The sequence below is a fragment of the Sinocyclocheilus rhinocerous genome, unplaced genomic scaffold, assembly GCF_001515625.1.
Source record: "Sinocyclocheilus rhinocerous isolate Xijiao unplaced genomic scaffold, SAMN03320098_v1.1 scaffold1719, whole genome shotgun sequence".
NCBI lineage: Eukaryota > Metazoa > Chordata > Actinopteri > Cypriniformes > Cyprinidae > Sinocyclocheilus > Sinocyclocheilus rhinocerous.
Genome location: NW_015664048.1, coordinates 112,523 through 133,735, shown reverse-complemented (window position 1 = coordinate 133,735; position 21,213 = coordinate 112,523). Strand labels below are relative to the sequence as shown.

Here is a 21,213-nt window from a genome sequence, read left to right as displayed (position 1 = left end):
TTTAAGTCGTTTTTTCAACTTTTCAGTAAGTTTCCATTTGTTAATATTAGTTAACTACATTAGTTAACATGAACTAACAACGAAAAATACTAAAGCGTTTGTTAATATTAGTTCATACTAATTTGAACATTTACTAATACATTATTGACATTTTTATCTGAATTTAATTTTAACTAAATTAAGCTGAATAATGACACTTTTATCCTCTTTTGAGCTGCTTAACAGCTGAAATTGAATGAATGTAAAGCTGCTTTGAAATTATTTGAGTTATATAGAAAAGTGACTTGATATTATTAAAATCAAAAATGGATTTAATGGATATGAGCTAAAAATGAACAGATGTATTTTATTAACCGACTTTATACAAAGATGAATAAATACTGTAGCAAATGCATTGCTCGTTGTTAATGTTAGTTAATGCACTAATGGACGTTACTGTAAAGTGTTGCCTAGATTTCTATGTGAATGATTTCTAGCGTCAGTCAGTGCAGCTGTTGAATGACCCACATCTTGTGTAAATGAATCCAGACTGTTTGTGCAAATATATTTCTGAAAGCTGAACCGGTGTGTCAGTGATGATGTCACACAGTTGCTATGGAGACACATTTGCGTACTTGTAGCATGATGAACGTACTGTATATTAACAGCATATAACGGCTACATAATGATTGAACCTTCATCACAGTTCTGCGACGGCAACGGAAATCCATATTATATGCTTCTGGCTCATTTTACTGAATTATGTATGTTTAAAAATATATATATAAAAAAAGAGAAAGCCATACAGTTTTTTTCCAGTTATTTTGCACAGACTATTATGGAAATGGACGGTGCAAAACAGCTGGAAAAGCATTGCATGGCTTTCTCTCTATTATTTTATATTTTAAATTTAATTACTTGATTTTGTTGTTAAAAATGGCCGAATTATGTATGTTTAAAAAAAATTTTTTTTAAAGAGAGAGCGAGAAAGGCATGCAATTTTTTCCTTTTTTGTGCCAACAATTCCAATATTAACCTATATAATATAATATAATTAAAAAGAAAAATATTTATTATAGAAATGGTCAGTGCAAAATAAAAAATAAAAAACTGGAAACATTTGCCTAGCTTTCTCTTTTTATTTTATTTTATTTATTTTTTTTTTAACTAATATTATATTATATTTATTATACTTATTTTTAAGTTAAAATTGTTTTCATAAATAGATTACGGTAAAACTTTACCATAGGATTACATTTGTTAACATTAGTTAATTAGTTAATATGGTTCTTGCTACTTTGATTGCTGATTTTGTTGTCAAACATGACCGATTTTGTGTTTAAAAAGTTTTTTTCTTTTTTTTAAGAGAAGCATGCAACTTTTTCCATTTGTTTTGCGGCAACAATTTCTATAATGACCTAAATAATATCATATAAAATTAAAAATGAATTAAAAGAAGACAAATGTTTTTTTAAATATTTAATTTTATTTTCGTTAACTACATTAGTTAACATTATATGGTTCTTGCTACTTTGATTCCGTATTTTGTTGACTGAATTATGTATGTTTAAAAATATTAAACGTAGAGAAAGCAGTGCAAATTTTTCCAGTGATTTCAGTGCAAAACAGCAGGAAAAATGTGCACGTTTTCTCATCTTAAAAGTCACGATTGTCAAACACGTTTAACACCCACAAACCCACGGGACAGACTGTGTGTGTGAGAGTGTGTGTGTGTGTGTGTGAGAGTGTGTGTGATATACTTGTACAGAGAAAAGTGCAACTGCAGGCTGATCTCATCGATTAAATTTAGCATGAGAGAGATAAAGAGGGAGGAAGAGGAACTCTAATCTGTCGACTGCCAAAGCAGCGCTCAGAGATATTGATCAGACGACACAACATACTAGCATTACAAACCATCAACACACACTCGTATATCACACCCAAACAAATTCAGATGTGAAAAGGACAAATAGAATACCGTAAATTCTCTATTCACTGTCTTTTTAGCCTGCAAGTTTCTGGAAAGAGGGTTTTTGTATTCAGGCTTGTCATGTTTCTTATGTAATGTTACTGCAAAGCGCTTCATCTGAGTGTGTGTGTGTGTGTGTGTGTGTGTGTGTGTTTCAGGAGGATCCAGACGCAGAGGATGACATGACTCTTGGCGAGGTGAGGACACTGCGGCTGTAATAGTGAAAACCTCTCATAAAATATGTGTAGATGCACACTAATAATCCGTTTGTAATCAGACTGAAAAGCCTTCATATAAAGCCCTCGACTGATCGGATTCAGCTCGATCGGATTGAAAGTGCTGATGCAGACCTAAAATGATCCGAACAAACTAAGCATTTAAACTTGAATAGGACTATCGTCTCAATCAGATTCAAAGATATCTTGCTCACATACGCAGTGCAGTGATGCATATGTTTTATTATAAGATCTATAAGTTTGCGTGCGCTTTACTTCTTACGAGATGCATGTGTTTATTTATGAGTTTCGAACCGGTCAGTGAAGGAAACTGCAGATGCACCACAGAATTAAAAATAAAAACTTTGCAACTTTTTTATTTCATGATTCAGACTTTCAAGTTTTGTTCTTGCAGTTGAATGTTTTTATTTCACAACTTTGGCTTTTCTTCCCTGAACTGCATGTTAACATCTCCTCGCAGTTCTGAGAAGAAAAGTCAGAATTGTGAGAAAAAAAGTTGATTACAGAAATGTGTCAAATTAACCATCACTTCCTCAGCCATTCTATTAGAAACACCCTCACAGCTAGTTAAATATTAACTAGAATTAACTTTATTTTTTATGCCAAGGTACTATGACACACTATATAAAGTATAGCATTCTAATTGTACATTAATTAAAAAAAAAAAAAAATTTAAATGCTATATTTTTGATGTTGAAAAATCTAAATAGTGCAAATCCGTTTACTCTTAATAAGTGATGTACTTCAGATAACAAAACTGAAATCACAACAAAAATAACTAATTATGGATGGATATATATATATATATATATATATAATGCACAGTAAAATTTCATCAATTATTGTCAATAGTGTATTGGTTTCTATGCTGAAATGTAAGTTCAATCTTGATAATAAAGAATGGCATTCTAAATATAGATATACACATAATGTAATTAGCTATGGTTACTAATGGTGGATATTATATTTACATAATATTTATTAATAGTGCATATTTGCTATATTTACTATTGAATATTTATGTGTGCATAATAAATGTATTAATGTATTAATAGTGCAAAGCTAAATAACACAATAAAAAAAGTGTATTTGACTAAAGTATAGCGCTCTAAATGTACATTAATATTTTTTTTTTTTTTTATTAAAGTACATTAATGTATATATGTATTTATGTATTATATTCATGATGTATATAATTGGACAAATTGCAAAGCAAACTGCAAAGCTACATAGATTAAGAATAAAAATACGTATTACCATATATTTACATATTACAATATTTTTTTAATTGCTATATTTACAATGTTTGTAATGAGAAAAGTTTAAATGTACAGACACACATAGACACAAATACAGAGTCATTGACGAAGAAATATAAAATTGATGACATTAAAGAATTTAAAAAATGCATAAATGACAAGTAAATAAAGTCAATAAACCGTCTCTGGCTGTGAATGCAGATTGAGGAGTGGGAGGAGCAACAGATGGACGAGCAGGTGAACTTCAACAGCTGCAAGATTGACCCCGCCCCCTTCCAGCTGGTGGAGCGCACTTCACTGCACAAGGTGTGTGTGTGTGTGCGCGTGTGTGTGCATGAGTGTGTGCGTGCGTGTCTGTGTCTGTGTGCGCGCGCGTGTGTGTGTGCGTGTGTGTGTGTGTGTGCGTGTGTGTGTGTGTGTGTGTGTGTGTGTGTGTGTGTGTGTGTGTGTGTGTGTGTGTGTGTGTGTGTGTGTGTGTGTGTGTGTGTGTGTGTGTGTGTGTGTGTGTGTGTGTGTGTGTGTGTGTGTGTGTGTGTGTGTGTGTGTGTGTGTGTGTGTGTGCGTGCGTGTGTGTGTGTGTCTGTGTGTGTGTGTGCGTTCGTGTGTGTGTGCGTGTGAGAGAGAGTGTATAAGGTTAGGATCTATGTGAATGTAAGCTCTGTTGAGGTTTTTAATAAAGGGCTCTGCACACACACACACACACACATATGCTGACACTGGATTTATCGTCTGCTTTTGCAAACTCACTTGTGGCAAGAGCACAGAAGTGTTCATTAAGACCCGCTCTGCAGTGGTACACACACACACACAAGCTGTGAATGTGTTTAATGCAGTCCAGTCGTCCTTCTCCTACACATTTCTACACTTGCATGTGCACTCATTATATCTCTATCCACACACTCACTGATTGATTTATGTGTTTTGTGTGCATGCTTGTGGTCAGAATGTAGCTTAATTTATGCGTTTCCCTCTTGCAATGTTACAAAGTGTCATGAAAAACAACACTGTGAATGTTTTTGGTGCATGAAAGCACTACCATTTATGCATTATTATTATTATTATAACAAATGTATTATACTACTTATTTATTTGTTTGTACGATGACTCTCTTGCCTCTCTGACAGACTCACACCATCTTCTCTCTGCTGGGTTTGGATCACGCTTACGTCACCAGCATCGGGAGACTTATAGGAGTAGTTTCACTGAGAGAGGTGAGAGATTCCTGTGATCAAAGTTGTATTTCCAGCATCATTACTCCAGTCTTCAGTGTCACATGATCTTCAGAAATCATAATAATATGCTGATTTGCTGCTCAAGAAACATTTTTATGGAAGCTTATTTTTGCCACAAAAAAAATGGAATTGCGACTTTTAATCTCAAAACTTTTTCCTCGTAATTCTTCTCTTAGAGTCTTATATCTCACAATTATGTCTTTTTTCTCGCAATGTACTTTCTTGCCAATTCTGATTTTTCTTGCAATGGACTTTTTTTTCTAGCAGTTACGACATTTTTTTCACAGTTGTGACTTGGACTGAATTTTTTATTGTAATTCAAATTTTTATATCTCAGTTCTAGGGAAGCCCATTTCCGCCACCGAATAAATAATAAAAAAGGTAATTGCGACTTTTTATCTCACAATTCTGACTTTTTTTCTCAGAATTGTAAGATATAAACTCACAATTGCAAGTTATAAAGTCAGAATTGCGAGATATAAAGTCAGAATTCTGAGAAGAAAAGTCAGAATTGTGAGGAAAAAAAGTCGCAATTACCTTTTTTATTATTTTTTTTATTCAGTGGCGGAAATGAGTTTCCATACAGTTCTGGACTTTTTTTCTACTATTACTTTTTTCTCTCAATTCTGCCTTTTCTCACACAATTGTGACTTTTTCTCACAATTCTTTTTTTTCCTTGCAATTCTGACTTTTTCCAGCAGTTACGACTTTCTTCTCACAATTTTTTCTTGCAATTCTGAGTTTTATATCTCACAATTCTGGACCTTTTTACTCACAATTTTGACATATTTTTTGCAATTCTGATTGTTTTTTTTTTACGTTTTTTTTTTTAGAAAAGTCTGAATTGTGAGAAATTCGCAATTACCTTTATTCAGAATTGTGAGGAAAAAAAGTCGCAATTACCTTTTTTATTATTTTTTTTATTCAGTGGCGGAAATGAGTTTCCATACAGTTCTGGACTTTTTTTCTACTATTACTTTTTTCTCTCAATTCTGCCTTTTCTCACACAATTGTGACTTTTTCTCACAATTCTTTTTTTTCCTTGCAATTCTGACTTTTTCCAGCAGTTACGACTTTCTTCTCACAATTTTTTCTTGCAATTCTGAGTTTTATATCTCACAATTCTGGACCTTTTTACTCACAATTTTGACATATTTTTTGGAATTCTGATTGTTTTTTTTTTTACGTTTTTTTTTTAAGAAAAGTCTGAATTGTGAGAAATTCGCAATTACCTTTATTTTATTTATTTATTTATTTATTTATTTATTATCCTTGGTGCAAACAAGCTTCCATACATTTCTGATTAATTATCAATGTTGAAAACAGTTGTGCTGCCCAATATTTTCATGGTTTTCGTGATGCATTTTATTTTTCAGGATTCACAGATGAATAGAAAGTTCAAAAGAGCAACATTTATTTGCAATAGAAATCTTTTGTAACATTATAAATGTCTCTTCTGATCAGTTTAATGTGTCTGTTAATTGTTAATCGTCTGTGCTGCAGCTGCGTAAAGCCATCGAGGGCTCGATGACGGTGAAGGGCGTGAAGGTTCGTCCGCCGCTGGCGAGTTTCAGAGACAGTGGCACCAGCGGCACCAGCAGCGAAAGCGAAGCCACTGAACTCCACAAACTGTGGGATCGTCACACCAGCCTCAGCATTCCCCGAGAACACCAGCCCAACGCCTCCGACTCGGACGATAAGTCGCAGTGACCCGCGGCGGACGCTCGCATCCAAAAACCCTCCGGTCTTCCCACACTTATCCTCTTTGCCTTCTGGAGAATCAGGGACTATCTGGACTCTGCCGAGGCTCCTCCAGTGTGCGTATGTGTGCGTTTATTTGTGTGTCTGTTGCAGAAAGAGACGGATCATTTCATCTTTGACGTTACCTACCATTCCCTTTTTCACTTTTTAAGAAATGTGATGCACAAGCTCTGTTTGAACGCTTCATCTGGTGTCTCGTGGTTTTTACATTGGGGAATTTATATCTCACTGTTTTTTTTCTTGCAGTTCTTTTTTCTCGCACTTATGACTTTTTTCTTGCAGTTATGTCTTTTTTCTTGTAATTGGCCTTTTCTCGATTATTTTGACTTTTCTCGCTAGTCTTTTTTTCTCGCAATTATGACTTTTCGTAATTGAGTTTTCCTCTTGCATTGCAATTCTGATTTATTTCCTCGCAATAATGCATTTTTTCTCGTGATTGACTTTTTCTAGCTCTTTTGACTTTTCTCGCTAGTCTTTCTCATAATTATCTTTTTTTTCTCGCAATTTTACTTTTCTCTTAGTTACAACTATTCTCGCAATTATAACTTTTTCTCACAATTATGACTTCTCGCAATTAGGATTTTCTCACAATTAAATTTTTTCGCAATTATGACTTTTCTCACAGTTTACTTTTTTCGGAATTACATCTTTTCTTTTTGCAATTGACTTTTTTTTTGCATGCATGACTTTTATTCTCCCAATTGTGACTTTTTCGCAAGTATGAATTGTCTTCTCGCAATTGACTTTCTCAATTTTTTTTTCCAGCAGTTATGACTTTTATGATTTTTTTCACAATTATGACTTTTCTTCTCGCAATTGACTTTTTTTCTCACAATTATGACTTTTCCGTAATTGATTTTGTTCGCAGTTATGACTTCTCACAATTATGACTTTTTTCGCAATTATGACACTTCGTCTCGCAATTGACTTTTTTTTCCGTAATCATGACTTTTTTCGCAAGTATGACTTTTATTCTTGCAACAGACTTTTTTCGCAGTTATGACTTTTTATTCGCAATTAACTTCTTGCAATTATGACTTTCCCGCAATTGACATTTTTTTCTCACAATTATGACTTTTCCGTAATTTTTTTTTTTTCTGAAATTGACTTCTCGCAATTGACTTTTTTCTTCACAATTATGACTTTTCTGTAATCTTTTTTTTTTTTTCAAAATTATGACACTTCTCACAATTGACTTTTTTTCCCACAAGTATGACTTTTCTTCTTGCAACTATGACTTTTTTCGCAGTTATGACTTTTTATTCGCAATTTACTTTTTTTCTTGCAATCCTGACTTTATTTCTCGCAATTCTGCTTTTTCCCCTCACAATTCTTTACCTTTCATTCCCTGTTTCAGAGCTCTTCCTCTGTGTTTTAGTTTCGCGTGTGGGCATTAGATGTTCCTCTATATAAAGCGGATCTGTAGGCGGACGCAGTAGGTGGCAGAGAGAAAAGAGCGATGGAGAGAATGAGACGGAGTGGGAGTGATTTTCTTTTTACCACAGTTTTTTTTTTCTAAACTCTTTCAGACTTTTTTTTTTTGCTCTTGCAGAATCTCCAACATGAGATTCAGAAGCCAAACCACTCGTATGTTATCTGGTCAATTCCAGACGAAGCGAATCTCACCCACGCAGACTCTTATGTAAGGATGTGCACTTTTTACTGCTTTCTCTATTGGAAATGACACTAACGTGCCTTTTTGAATGATTTGGCACATTTATTTTTTGCATGTTTGCACTGAGGACGGTGAAATCAATCACAGTCAGCATTCAGCACAGCAACAACATCTGAATTGACAATAGTCAAATTATGAACAAATGAATGGTGAGGCTTAGAGGTTTTGGAGAATTTAAACATGTTTGCTTTGAAGTAACCACTCATTTTTATATATATATTTTGGGAAATCAAAGGTCAGTCCTTTCCACTGGTTTCCATTGATCGAGGAGAATGTGATGCCCTTTTTGATCGGTTTAGCACTTGGGCATAAAGCTGCAGGAAAACGCACACATCCGACAGTAACATCTCTCTTTCTGTCTCTTTCTTTCTCTCTGTTGTTGGATCTTTGGCAGGAACTTTGTGTTTTTTTCAAATGTCTATGATGAATTTCACAAAACTTGTCGAGAACTCATCCAGCTCGTATTTAAAACCATTTATTTTGAGCCATTTGAACATTAATTTTTTTTTTTTTTTGCACTGTGAAATAATTCTATTTCAAGTTTCATATTTTTCCTCTAAATTCTTATTACTGTAATGTGTTTGGATGTTTTACTTATGTATATATGATGTATATATATTTTTTATATTTTGTAGTTTTTTTGTTATGCTCAATGATTATTTTCATTTGAATTCTCATTAGCAAAAAAAACTATTTATTTATAGAATTTAAACACCACATTTGTATTTGTAGTAGCTGTTTTGTTTTTTGTAATGAGGTTGCAAATGAAAATCATCATTGAGAATAATGGAAAATACAAAAACAACATACAGCTATTATATATAAATAATTTACGTTTATCAATATAATTTTAATGTAAAAATATAGTTAATGGTCCTAAACGTGGGATGCATTTTCTTCAGACTATATATAATTTTTTCTCTACTTTGATAATGATTTTCATTTAAATTCTTATTGTACAAGTATTTATAAGTATTTAAGCACCATAGTAGTGTATATATATATATATATATATATATAATTTGTAATGATAATTGAAATGAATACAAAAACAAAAGTAGATCAAAAGTAACAAATACAACTACATTGTATAAATACATAATTTGAGTATATCAATATTTTTTATGAAAATTGTCTTAGTGGTCCATAAAGTAGGATACATTTTCTTTAGGTAAAATATAATTTCTTATTTCCCGGTGTTGATGATTATGATTTTCATCTAAATTTACATTGCAAAAAAAAAAAAGAAAGAAAAGAAAATATTTATACATCATAATAGTATTGTACCTTTTTGATGTACTTTGTTTTATTATGATTATTAATTGTATTATGATTATTAATATTATTATGTAATGAGATTTTAAATGAAAATCATTATTGAGAATAACGAAACTTCAAAAATAACAAATGCAACCATACATACTTAATTATAAATACTTAAATAAATACTAATAATTTTTGGTCCTGGGTTGCATTTTCTTTACGCTAAATATGATTTCTTATTTCTCTCTTTTGATTTTATGGTGAAATATTGACGCAGTCGTGGGCTTGACAGGTTTTGTGAGATTCATCTGCAAACATATTCATGCATTTCCACGAACAACAGCCGAATAGAACAAAAGTGAAATCTGAGAGTATTTTATTCACTGTTGTAAATGTTTGTTGTGATTTTAGAAATATTTCGTTTCATCAGCTGATCGTTTTAATTGGAACTGAAATGAATTTATTTCATTCTGATTCATAACTGACAAATTTGACCAATAAGCTTTAATCTGTTCGCCGGTGGAGAAGAGGCTTATTTTTGTTGATTCATGTAGATTTGCAGATTTTAATATATTTAAAATATCATATTAACTTAAATATTTTCTTCTTTTTGCCATTTGTATGCTCTTGTATTTGTACTTCCATTTAATGCAAGTCATTTTTGACTTCTTCAGACAATATCTCTGTTTAGGAATATGTGATGCTTTTTCTTCTCTCATCTTGAAACGTTGACCGAACGTTTTAATTGCATCTCAGATAATGTTTTGTGTTTTGTGTCCAAAAATGGTGCCAGTATCATCTCTGAAATGATTTTATTAATACTGTAAGATACACTCTGAACGGACCAAAAGAGCAAAATCATGACTGCTTTATTAAATAGGTTGTGGTCCATTTCATTTCATGTATTAGAATGTTGTTCTGAGAATCATATTTATTAACAATCTTACATGTGATCAACAAAGTAGATCAACCGTGATTTTATTTTTTATATTATTGTTGTTGTTTTCAGTCATTGGAGGATAATGTATTTGTGCAATAACTTTTTGTTTGTTTGTTTTTAACCAGAATTAAAACTATCTATGACTTTATGGGGAGATTATTTTAAAGAAAATGTCTTGTTTTACAGTATAAATATATAAACATTCTTAAATCAAGATGCATTCTTGAGAAGCAAAAGATAAGTCTTGTTTTCTGAAAAATGTATGCTTAAAACAAGAATGCTAATGTGGTCAGAAAAATAAACTTAATTCAAATGGAAAACAAGATTATTTTTCTTACCCAGTTGGAAAATATTTTTATTTTGATTATAATTTTTTTAAAGTAAATGTGTCTTGATTTAAACACCATAATGCATTTATTCAATTTGAATGCTATTTCACATTCTGGACCAAAAGAATAAAACAGTCATAACTTAATATTTTTCTACTAAAACCATATTGTGTCTGATCAGCAGCTTCTCATTGAGTAAATGTGAAAAAAAATGATGCAAAATTTCTATATATTTTTGTCGATATTGATATGAATTTTTATGTGAATATATCATTGTATAAAATTTTTAAGAACAAATAATCAGGCAATTACTGTATGATGGAATTTAATTCTCACGATTGCTCAAAAACCGTCCAAATTTATGAAACCTACAAATTTATTTCTAACAAAACAATGCAAGTTTTCAAACATTATAAATTCATTTTACTTGCCTAAATTTTCACTTTCAGATGAAAAAGTGATCAGTTTTTCATGCTGCAGTGGTTCATCAATAGAAGTAAAATATTCATGTTTCTCAACAAATTTTTGTGGCAAAGTGTGTGAGATCTGGAAAAAAGGCTAAATATATTTTACAAACATTTTTTGATAGTAATATAACGCTCCGGTTACTCGCGTAACCTCGGTTCCCTGAGATAAGGGAAACGAGCGTTGCGTCGTCTTTTGACGACTTGTATGGAGAAACCCCTGTTTACTCTGTTACCTGATTTGTTAACGTTTGTGTAGCTGCACAAACCAATGGCGCTCGAGCCCGCCAGAGTGGGCGGAGCCGACTGCTATATAAGTTGGCCCGAAGCACCATTTCATCAGAATCAATGACTGAAGCGACAGCCATCGATTCGTGTGCAGATATACCACGGCTAGTTACGCGACGCTCGTTCCCTTATCTCAGGAAACCGAGGTTACATGAGTAACCAGAGCGTTCCCTATCCAACAGTAGCTGCACGGATCTCAGGCTGCCTGGCGGACATCTCGGCATGCATGAAAGATCATCACCTCCAGCTCAACCTGGCAAAGACTGAGCTTCTTGTCTTCCCTGCCACTCCAACTCTACAGCATGATTTCACCATCCAGCTAGGTTCTTCTACAATTACCCCATCAACTTCTGTCAGAAATCTTGGTGTAATCTTTGATGACCAGCTGATTCTGAATGCAGCGGCACGACTGGTCTTCAACGAGCCCGAAAGAGCCCATGTTACACCTCTCTTTATCTCCTTGCACTGGCTACTGGTTGCGGCTCGCATCAAGTTCAAGACATTGATGCTTGCATATAAAACAGCCTCAGGCTCAGCACCCGCCTACTTACACTCACTACTACGAATCTACATCCCCTCCAGAAGTCTGAGATCCGCTAGTGAGCGACGCCTCGTGGTACCATCACAGAGAGGCTCAAAATCACTTTCCAGAACATTCTCGTTCACCGTTCCTGGCTGGTGGAATGATCTTCCCACCCCTATCCGGAATGCTGAATCCCTGACAATTTTCAAGCGAATTTTCAACTCATTTCTTTCAACGCTACTTGACTTCATCTTAAATTAAAAAAATAATAACTTTGTCTTTCTCTTTATTTATTCCTTCCCTTTCTAGCTTGTACTTATTTGAACAATGCCTAAAACTTGGTATTACAAGCACATTCCTGTGTCTGTTTGCCTCTTTAAGAAGATTCGCTTTATGTATTCCCCAATTGTAAGTCGATTTGGATAAAAGCGTCTGCAAAATGACTAAATGTAAATGTAACTCCCGTTGCGTCGTCTTTTGAAGACTTATATGGTGAACGCATCCAGTAGCGCCGTGCTATTAGCAGATGCAGAGCTAAGCCTGCTCCGCGGGCTCAGCCCAGAAATACTCAGCAAGGGCTCCATAAGCCTGAGCCACAAAGAGACCCGAGAATATTCTGAGGTCTTTTTGGCATAACTCTCCCCACCCGAGGGGAGGGAAAAAGCAAATTTTAAACGGATAAGACCCGCGCCTGCATGGCAAGGATGTCCAAATTGTAGAATCTAATAAAGGTAGATGGCGACGACCAGCCGGTGGCCGCACAGATCTCCCCAATAGAGATTCCACTGGACCAGGCCCAAGAGGAGGCCATTCCTCTGGTGGAATGGGCTCTCACACCTATAGAGCATTGCATGCTAGCTGAGGCATAAGCCAGAGCTATAGCATCTACTATCCAATGAGATAGTCTTTGCTTTGTGACAGGCAGCCCCTTAGAGTGGCCTCCAAAGCACACAAAAAGCTGCTTTGTTTGTCTAAATGACTCAGAGCCCTTAATATAAACTAGTAGTGAACCGACAGGGCACAACAAGTTTGAACCCTGTTCACCATCCGTTTTAGGAAGGGCTAGAAGGGAAATGACCTGGGCTCTAAACGGAGTTGAGAGTACCTTCAGCACATAACCGCTGCACGGTTGAAGAACGACCTTACAGTCGTTGGGTCCAAACTCAAGCCGGAAAGCACTAGACACAGACAGGGCTTGCCAAGTCACCTACTCGCTTGAACGAAGCTAGGGCCAAAAGCAGAGCGGTTTTGAGCGTCATGACCCTTAAGCCGGTTGTTTGAAGTGGCTCAAAGGGGGAACCCTTGAGGGCTCTCAGGACTATAGACAAATCCCATACTGGCACAGTCCTAGGACGAGGAAGATTTAACCGCCGAGCGCCTCTAAGGAACTTAACGACCAAGTCATTCCCGCCAATTGTACAGCCAGCCTTGAGAGAATGATTCGCTGCGATGGCTGCCACATAGACTTTGAGCGTGGAAGGGGTGTGCCCCTTATCCAGCAGCTCCTGTAAAAAGGTTAGCACGTGGGACACATCACATGATATCGGATCCTGGTTTCGTGCTGAACACCGGTCACTGAAGACTGACCACTTGAGGGCATAGAGGCGTCTTGTAGACGGAGCTCTAGCCTCTAAAATGGTATTAGTGACTCGCTGGGAGTTGGCTAGACTACCGTCGAGTGGTCAGGCATGAAGGCTCCACAGTTCCGGCTGGGGATACCAAATCTTGCCCTGCGCTTGCGAGAGAAGGTCTCTCCTCAGTGGTATTGACCACGGCACTACAGATAGCAGCTGGATCATCTCCGGAAACCAGACTTGGTTCCTCCAGAGAGGGGCCACGAGGAGGAGAGAGCACTTAGTTTCCCTGACTCGCCTGATAATCTGGGGTAGCAGGGCGATCGGAGGGAAAGCATACAGACGAGTTGTGGGCCAGAGCATCCCATTTTGTTTTGAAAAATAGGTTGGGCAGTGACAGTTGTCTTCAGAGGCGAAGAGGTCGACCTCTGCCTTGCCGAAAACTGACCAGATCATCTGAACCATCTGGGGATGTAATCTCCATTCCCCCGGAGGTAAATTGTCTCTTGACAACATATCTGCTCCCTGGTTCAGTCTGCCTGGCACATGAACCGCTCGTAGTGAGAGGAGTTCCCTCTGTGCCCAAAGCAGGAGACGTCGAGTCATCCTGTTAAGGGGACGTGACTTGAGGCCGCCTTGGCGGTTGATGTAGGCCACCACCGTCATGTTGTCCGACCGGACCAGGACGTGGTGCCCTTTTAAGCCTGGCAGGAAGGTTTTCAGGGCCAGACAAACATTTACATTTATTCATTTAGCAGACTCTTTTATCCAAAGCGACTTACAATTGGGGAATACATCGATTCATCTTAAAGAGGCAAATAGACACAGGAAGTGCTCGTCATACAAAGTTTCAAGCATTGTTCAAATAAGTACGAGCTAGACAGAGAAAGATGAAAGAAAAGAGAAAAAGTTGTTTTTTTATTTAGTCAGATAGTGACAAAAGAGGTGAGTTTTCAGCTGTCGCTTGAAAAATGTAAGGGAATCAGCATTCTGGATAGGGGTGGGAAGATCATTCCACCAGCCAGGAACAGTAAACGAGAATGTTCTGGAAAGGGATTTTGTGCCTCTTTGTGATGGTACCACGAGGCATCGCTCACTAGCGGATCTCAGGCTTCTGGAGGGAATGTAGGTTCGTAGTAGTGAGTGGAAGTAGGCAGGTGCTGAGCCGGAGGCTATTCTATATGCAAGCATCAGTGTCTTGAACTTGATGCGAGTCGTAACCGGCAGCCAGTGCAGGGAGATAAAGAGAGGTGTGACGTTGGCTCTTTTGGGCTCGTTAAAGACCAGTCGTGCCGCTGCATTCAGAATCATTTGTAAAGGTTTGACTGTGCTTGATGGAAGTCCAGCCATCATTTCGAGGCAGTTGATATGCAAGCATGATATGATATATATATGATATATATATGATATGATATGAGGCAGGTGCTGAGCCGGAGGCTATTCTATATGCAAGCATCAGTGTCTTGAACTTGATGCGAGTCGTAACCGGCAGCCAGTGCAGGGAGATAAAGAGAGGTGTGACGTTGGCTCTTTTGGGCTCGTTAAAGACCAGTCGTGCCGCTGCATTCAGAATCATTTGTAAAGGTTTGACTGTGCTTGATGGAAGTCCAGCCATCATTTCGAGGCAGTTGATATGCAAGCATGATATGATATATAGATGATATATATATGATATGATATGATATGATATGATAGCCACAGGGGAACTCCGTCCTCTGCAGGAGGCCTGATTCGACGGCGGGAGAGAGCAGGCTGAGCTTCTTAACTTGGGCTTCGGCTTCGTCGCAGAGTCAGCGAAGAGATGGTCTCATCGCTAAAGTAGAAGATTCTGATGAAATGGCGCTTCGGGCCGACTTATATAGCAGTCGGCTCCGCCCCCTCTGGCGAGCTTGAGTGCCATTGGTTTGTGCGGCTACACAAATGTTAATAAATCAGGCTTCAGTAACGGAGTAAACAGGGGTTTCCCCATACAAGTCGTCAAAAGATGACGCAACGGGAGTTACCTTTCGATAGGGAACTAATATTTTCTGCTCCATCAATTCATAAACAGTATATGTCCTGGCGGTCGTTTTCTGTAGTAGTTTTGTAATGCTGGTTTCTGATTGGTCGGGTTGTTTCATTCTGATTGGCTGTCACTCAGGTAAGGTTATAAAGCCCAGAGTGAGTTTGAGCTGAGAGTCACTTCATTCACACAGAGGAATACAAACCAGAAACACCATCTGTCACATTAACTTATGCGTGTCATAAACGAGCAGAAATCTCAAGATCATCATTAGAAATGTCTCCTTACAGATCTGCAATGAGACAGTCTCTTAACGTTTCAAAATTGCACCATAAAAAAAAATTCTAAATTGTGTCAGTTTTCTACTTTGTAATTTCATGTTTAATTCAATATTACTTGCTGTTTCTTTATAATTATTTGTGGGGGATTTTACTAGAAATTTACAAGCAATTTCTGAGTCAAAATTGTTTTACATCGAATTTCTTCAGTGTACCACAGAAAATGAAGCTGACTAAATTCTAGAGTAAATATAGTTCCAAAAAAAGTATTATATTTTGTTTTCCAGAACATATATATATAAACATTCTTAAAATCAAGATAGATTTGCTTTAGGTGCAAAATAACGAGATATAAAGTCTTGTTAAAACAAGAAAAAATATCTGTCGATGGGATCAGAAAAATAAACTTTATTCAAAGAGAGAACAAGATTATTTTTCTAAACCCACTTGAAAATATTGTTTTAAGCAAAAACTCACTAAGTTTTGATTGATTTTTCAGAAAATACATGTCATTAAAGAAAGTCTTAAATCATTTGAAACCATTTTTTTTGGGTCTTATTTTACAAATATCAAAACATTCTTAAATGAAGATACATTTACATGAGAAGAAAAATAAAAGCCTCGTTTTCTAAAAAAAAAATCAAGACCAAGAAATCAAGACTTAATATCTTAAATAATTTTGCATCTTAAGTAAATGTATCTTGATTTCAATTTTCGATATTTGTACTAGAAAACAAGACAAAAATACTCAGGTTTTTTTTTTTTTCAGTGTGTATTTATAAAAATTATGCATTTACCCCCTTTTTATTCATAAAAATTTTTAGAAATTCTTTGAAAATTCAAACTATGAATATAAACCACACCAAAAACAGTTGCAAAAATTATTTGAAGTATTTTCAATATTTATGATAAAGTTTATTTCAATGTATCATTGTATGACATTTATACAAACATATAATCTGAGAATTAGCATTAACTCCACTGGAATTAATGGAATTTAAATTCCTTTGAATTTACAGTTCATGTTTGCTCAAAAACAGTCTACATTGATCAAAACCTACGTTTTTATTTAGAACAAAAACAAATATCACTCTGAAAAGATTTCAAACAAAATACATTAATTTTACTTGCATAAACTTTTACTTTCAGAGGGAAAAAAATTATCTTCTTTTTTGCTGCAGTGGCTCATCAACAGGCATTCATATTCAAGAAAATATTTATTGCAGTGTGTATTTATTGCAATGCAATGCATATTCTCCATCGAGAGTCAGAATTACTCAACTTCATTGGCATGACATTTACAATATTGCTGAAGTGTACACAGTACAGAAAATAAAGTGAGATGAGATAAAGAAATATCAGAAATGGAAGAATATGCATAAAAGGGACAAGGTAAAAAAAACTCAATCCATAACGACTGGAGTGTTGCAATCCCGGAAGGTCAGAGGTCAGAGGTGAGTTTGAGAGTGGAAGACGAGGATTTTCTGCGTCTGACGCTGATGGTCAACATCCGCTCTGCGCTCAGCGAGCTGCTCACAGATAACGGGTCCATGTCTGCCGGCAGCACAGACTTATGGGTAAACCGGCCCGCAACAGTCCCATCAGCGGCCGTCTGAAACAGAGACGAGAGCCAGAGCTCAGAGAACCAGTGTGTTTGTGATACACTAGACTACAACAGTTCTGGAGTCCACACGTTTATAATGTTTTTTCTGCTCATCAAGGCTGCGTTTATTTGGTTAAAAATATAGTAAAATAGTGAAATATTATTACAGTTTAAAACAGCTGTTTTCTATGTGAATATCTGTTAAACTGTAATTTATTTCTGTGATGCAAAGCTGTATTTTCAGCATCATTACTCCAGTCTTCAGTGTCACATGATCTTCAGAAATCATTCTAATATGCTGATTTGCTGCTCAAGAAACATTTCTGATTATTATCAATGTTGAAAACAGTCGTGCTGCACAATATTTTTGTGGAAACTGAGATTCATTTTATTTTTCAGGATTCACAGATGAATAGAACGTTCAAAAGAACAGCGTTTATTTGAAACAGAAATAGAACACTTTGTAACTATAAATGACTTTACTGTCACTTTTGATCAATTGAATGCGATCTTGATGAATAAAAGTATTAATTTCTTTCAAATAAATAAAATACATATCTATGAAAACAAAACACAAAATACATACTTCGACCGGGTATTCCATCATGCAGACAGAAAATTCATATACTATGTACTGTAACTCACACCTGGATTATTATATGTAAAATAAAACAAAACCCATAATATATGTAAAATAAAACAAAAAAACATTTCAGGTAGTTGCATTTCACATTTTCAATTAGTTGAACCTGATGTACTAAAATAACAAAAAATTTAATAAAAAATGAATAAAAACTATATAGACTTACTTTAAAAAAACTAATAAAATGACAAAAACACAACAAAATAACTATAAAATTAAAATGAAAACATAAATAATAATACATTATTTCAGCTACTTGCCAAGGCAACATTTTTCCTTTTCATTTAGTTTAATTTGATGAACAAAAATAAATAAAATTAAATAAAAATTAAACGATACAGATTACAAAACACACAACAAAGTTACTTTAAAATGAACATGAAAACAAAAAATACAAATAAAAACATTCAAAACATTAATAAAAACTATAATAGTATCTCAATGATACTAGCACACACATATTTATATGATATATATCACATAAATATAGTAGTATAGACAGGGGTGCGCATAAGCAGTGTTGGGGGTAACGCATTACAAGTAACGCGAGTTACGTAATCAGATTACTTTTTTCAAGTAACTAGTAAAGCAACGCATTACTTTTTAATTTACAAGAGAATATCTGAGTTACTTTTTCAAATAAGTAACGCAAGTTACTTTTTTTTTCCAATTTATTGATTGACAGCTCTCCTGTCCCCATGTTGAGAGAAATCAGAAGATGTTACTGTAGTTCTATAATAAATATGAATATGCATTAATTCATCTCACTCACAAAAAAACCCCACAGATTCAGTATTCCTCAAAATGAATACAAATAATGCAACTCAGAATATGATGCAAACCTGCAATAATTAAATGTTAAACAACACAAATATCCTTTATGTATTTAATCCCGTTCTATTAACCAATGTCTTTGCTTCTGACCTTCGATGATCCAGTTCAACCGTAGAAATAGGGAAAAATGACTCAAACATTTGTGTCTCTTTTTTATTGCTTTAAGTGTGTTGAAATTTCTTCTTCTGCATTCTACTGTACGGACGTAAATTTACTTTCCCTTCAGCCTGAGGCTTATTCATTTCACTTTTGGTGTGAAAAGGCTTTTATATTTGCCAAAAATATAAATTTTTTTATTTTAAAAAACAAACAAGCAAGCCCTGTCCAGATTTTAAAAGTAACGCAAAAGTAACGTAACGCATTACTTTCCATAAAAAGTAACTAAGTACCGTAATTAGTTACTTTTTCATGGAGTAACGCAATATTGTAATGCATTACTTTTAAAAGTAACTTTCCCCAACACTGCGCATAAGTGATACACAGGTGCGCATGCGCGACCAAAATAAAAAATGCGCTGTGTAAATAAGTTCTGACAGCGCATTTGCGTACTGACATGATTGACAGCTGTTAACGCACAATTAGCATTTTAGATTGACAAACTGTAATACTGTATAAGATTAATAAATCTAGGCCTACCCGTTTTTAAAGCACAATGCAAAACTGTGACATTTCATTCACTGATGCGCTGCAGTCGGCGGCGCTAAACCCGGAAGCGCATATACTTACTTGCCGGCAACCCGCCAAAATAAAAGCCTGCTGATTTTAAATTTGAAAATGATGAAAATTCATCTTTAAAAAAAAGAAGAAAATATTAGCATTTTATTTTTGTTTACTATAAAATAGTTGTATTTGTATTTAATACTCCCTTTATATTTTAAAATATAATATTATTATCACACTTTATTATTTAGTTTATTTTATATAAAAAAAAAAAGCTAAATAAATAAAGTGCACCAATATTATCACTACGACTAATTTATTTTTTAATAGTTGTATTTAATGGGTTACACTATGTGCAGTGTGAGGACCAAACCAAATCTCCAGGCTGAAAAACTTATGTGCACCCCCGAGTATAGAGTATAGCCACTGTGCAGAATATATCATACATGTAGCTTATATATTCCAAAAATGGCAGTTAAGTATATTTAGTAGGCCTACTCGTGCTGTCAAATGATTAATCGCATCCAAAATAAAAGTTTTTGTTTAAATAATATATGTATGTGTGCTGTGTATATTTATTATGTATATATAAATGCACACACATGCATGTATATGTTTTAGAAAAATATGTTATGTTTATATATTAAATATATTTATTTATAATATCAATTATATGAATATAAATATAGACATGTAAATATTTTCAAAGTATATACTGTATGTGTGTGTATTTATATATACACATGATAAATATACACAGAACACAAACATATATTATGCAAATAAAAACACACACACACACACACACACACACATAAACACATCTCTTCTCGGCCCCTTGCGTTTTATCTTGTGTCTCACAGTCTGTGGTCAGTGACAGGCAAGATCACAGTCTTGTGCCTTGAAGTTAAAGGTTTTGCACTCTTTCTGAATCAGCAACGCTAATGTAGAGATACATTCTCTTCATTTGAGTTTAGTAGCAATGTTTGGTTATGTTCTGCCACTCTGAGATTCACCAGATAAGGGGCAGAAAGCTTGTTAGGGAAGAATTGTCACGAGGATGAGGCAGACTTCAAGGCGCTCTCAGAGCCGTCACACACGCACACAAACACATTCTCTATTATTCTCTCATTAGCATTCTGATGATCTTTAATCTTCACAGATATAGCTACATGACGTCTCCAAGTTACCAGTTTTCCAGACTATATACAGCTCATTTTATAGCCTATTAACATGCTGCCTGATAAGTAGTGCTTAAATCCTGCTCACTGTAATAAACTTTAACCCACTATATATAAACTTTTAAAATAAGTTTAATTGCTACCTTAAATGACATGTGGTGCTACCTTAAATATTGCTACCTCAAAATTTAAAGTGGTGCCAAAAAGTCATAAACTGCAGTTTCAGTTTAATTACTGATAAAGACAATTCACTGAAAACTAGGAATGAATAAATAATGATAATAATCAACAACAACAACAATAATAATTAATAATAATAATAATAGTATTATAAAAGGTTTAATAACATTTATAATAAGTCAAATGATTAATCGCATCCAAAATAAAAGTTTTTGTTTAAATAATATATGTATGTGTGCTGTGTATATTTATTATGTATAACACACATGCCACACATGCATGTATATGTTTTAGAAAAATATGTTATGTTTATATATTAAATATATTTATCAATTATATG

General features: G+C 34.8%; 2 protein-coding genes across 2 annotated transcripts in view; one reads left to right on the top strand and one right to left on the bottom strand.

Annotated features, from left to right (window-relative positions):
* Positions 1-6,692, top strand: part of LOC107729598 (chloride channel protein 2-like) — a 69,227-nt gene extending 62,535 nt beyond the window's left edge. Inside the window, exons 21-24 of the mRNA XM_016540179.1 lie at positions 2,107-2,145; positions 3,645-3,749; positions 4,568-4,654; positions 6,179-6,692. Of these exons, the coding sequence (XP_016395665.1) occupies positions 2,107-2,145; positions 3,645-3,749; positions 4,568-4,654; positions 6,179-6,385 (438 nt within the window). The 3' untranslated portion in view covers positions 6,386-6,692. The remainder of the gene's footprint in view (positions 1-2,106; positions 2,146-3,644; positions 3,750-4,567; positions 4,655-6,178) is intronic.
* A 10,264-nt stretch (positions 6,693-16,956) lies between these two features.
* Positions 16,957-21,213, bottom strand: part of LOC107729595 (heat shock protein beta-7-like) — a 10,042-nt gene continuing 5,785 nt past the window's right edge. The window contains exon 4 of the mRNA XM_016540176.1: positions 16,957-17,384. Coding sequence (XP_016395662.1) covers positions 17,214-17,384 — 171 coding nt within the window. The 3' untranslated portion in view covers positions 16,957-17,213. The remainder of the gene's footprint in view (positions 17,385-21,213) is intronic.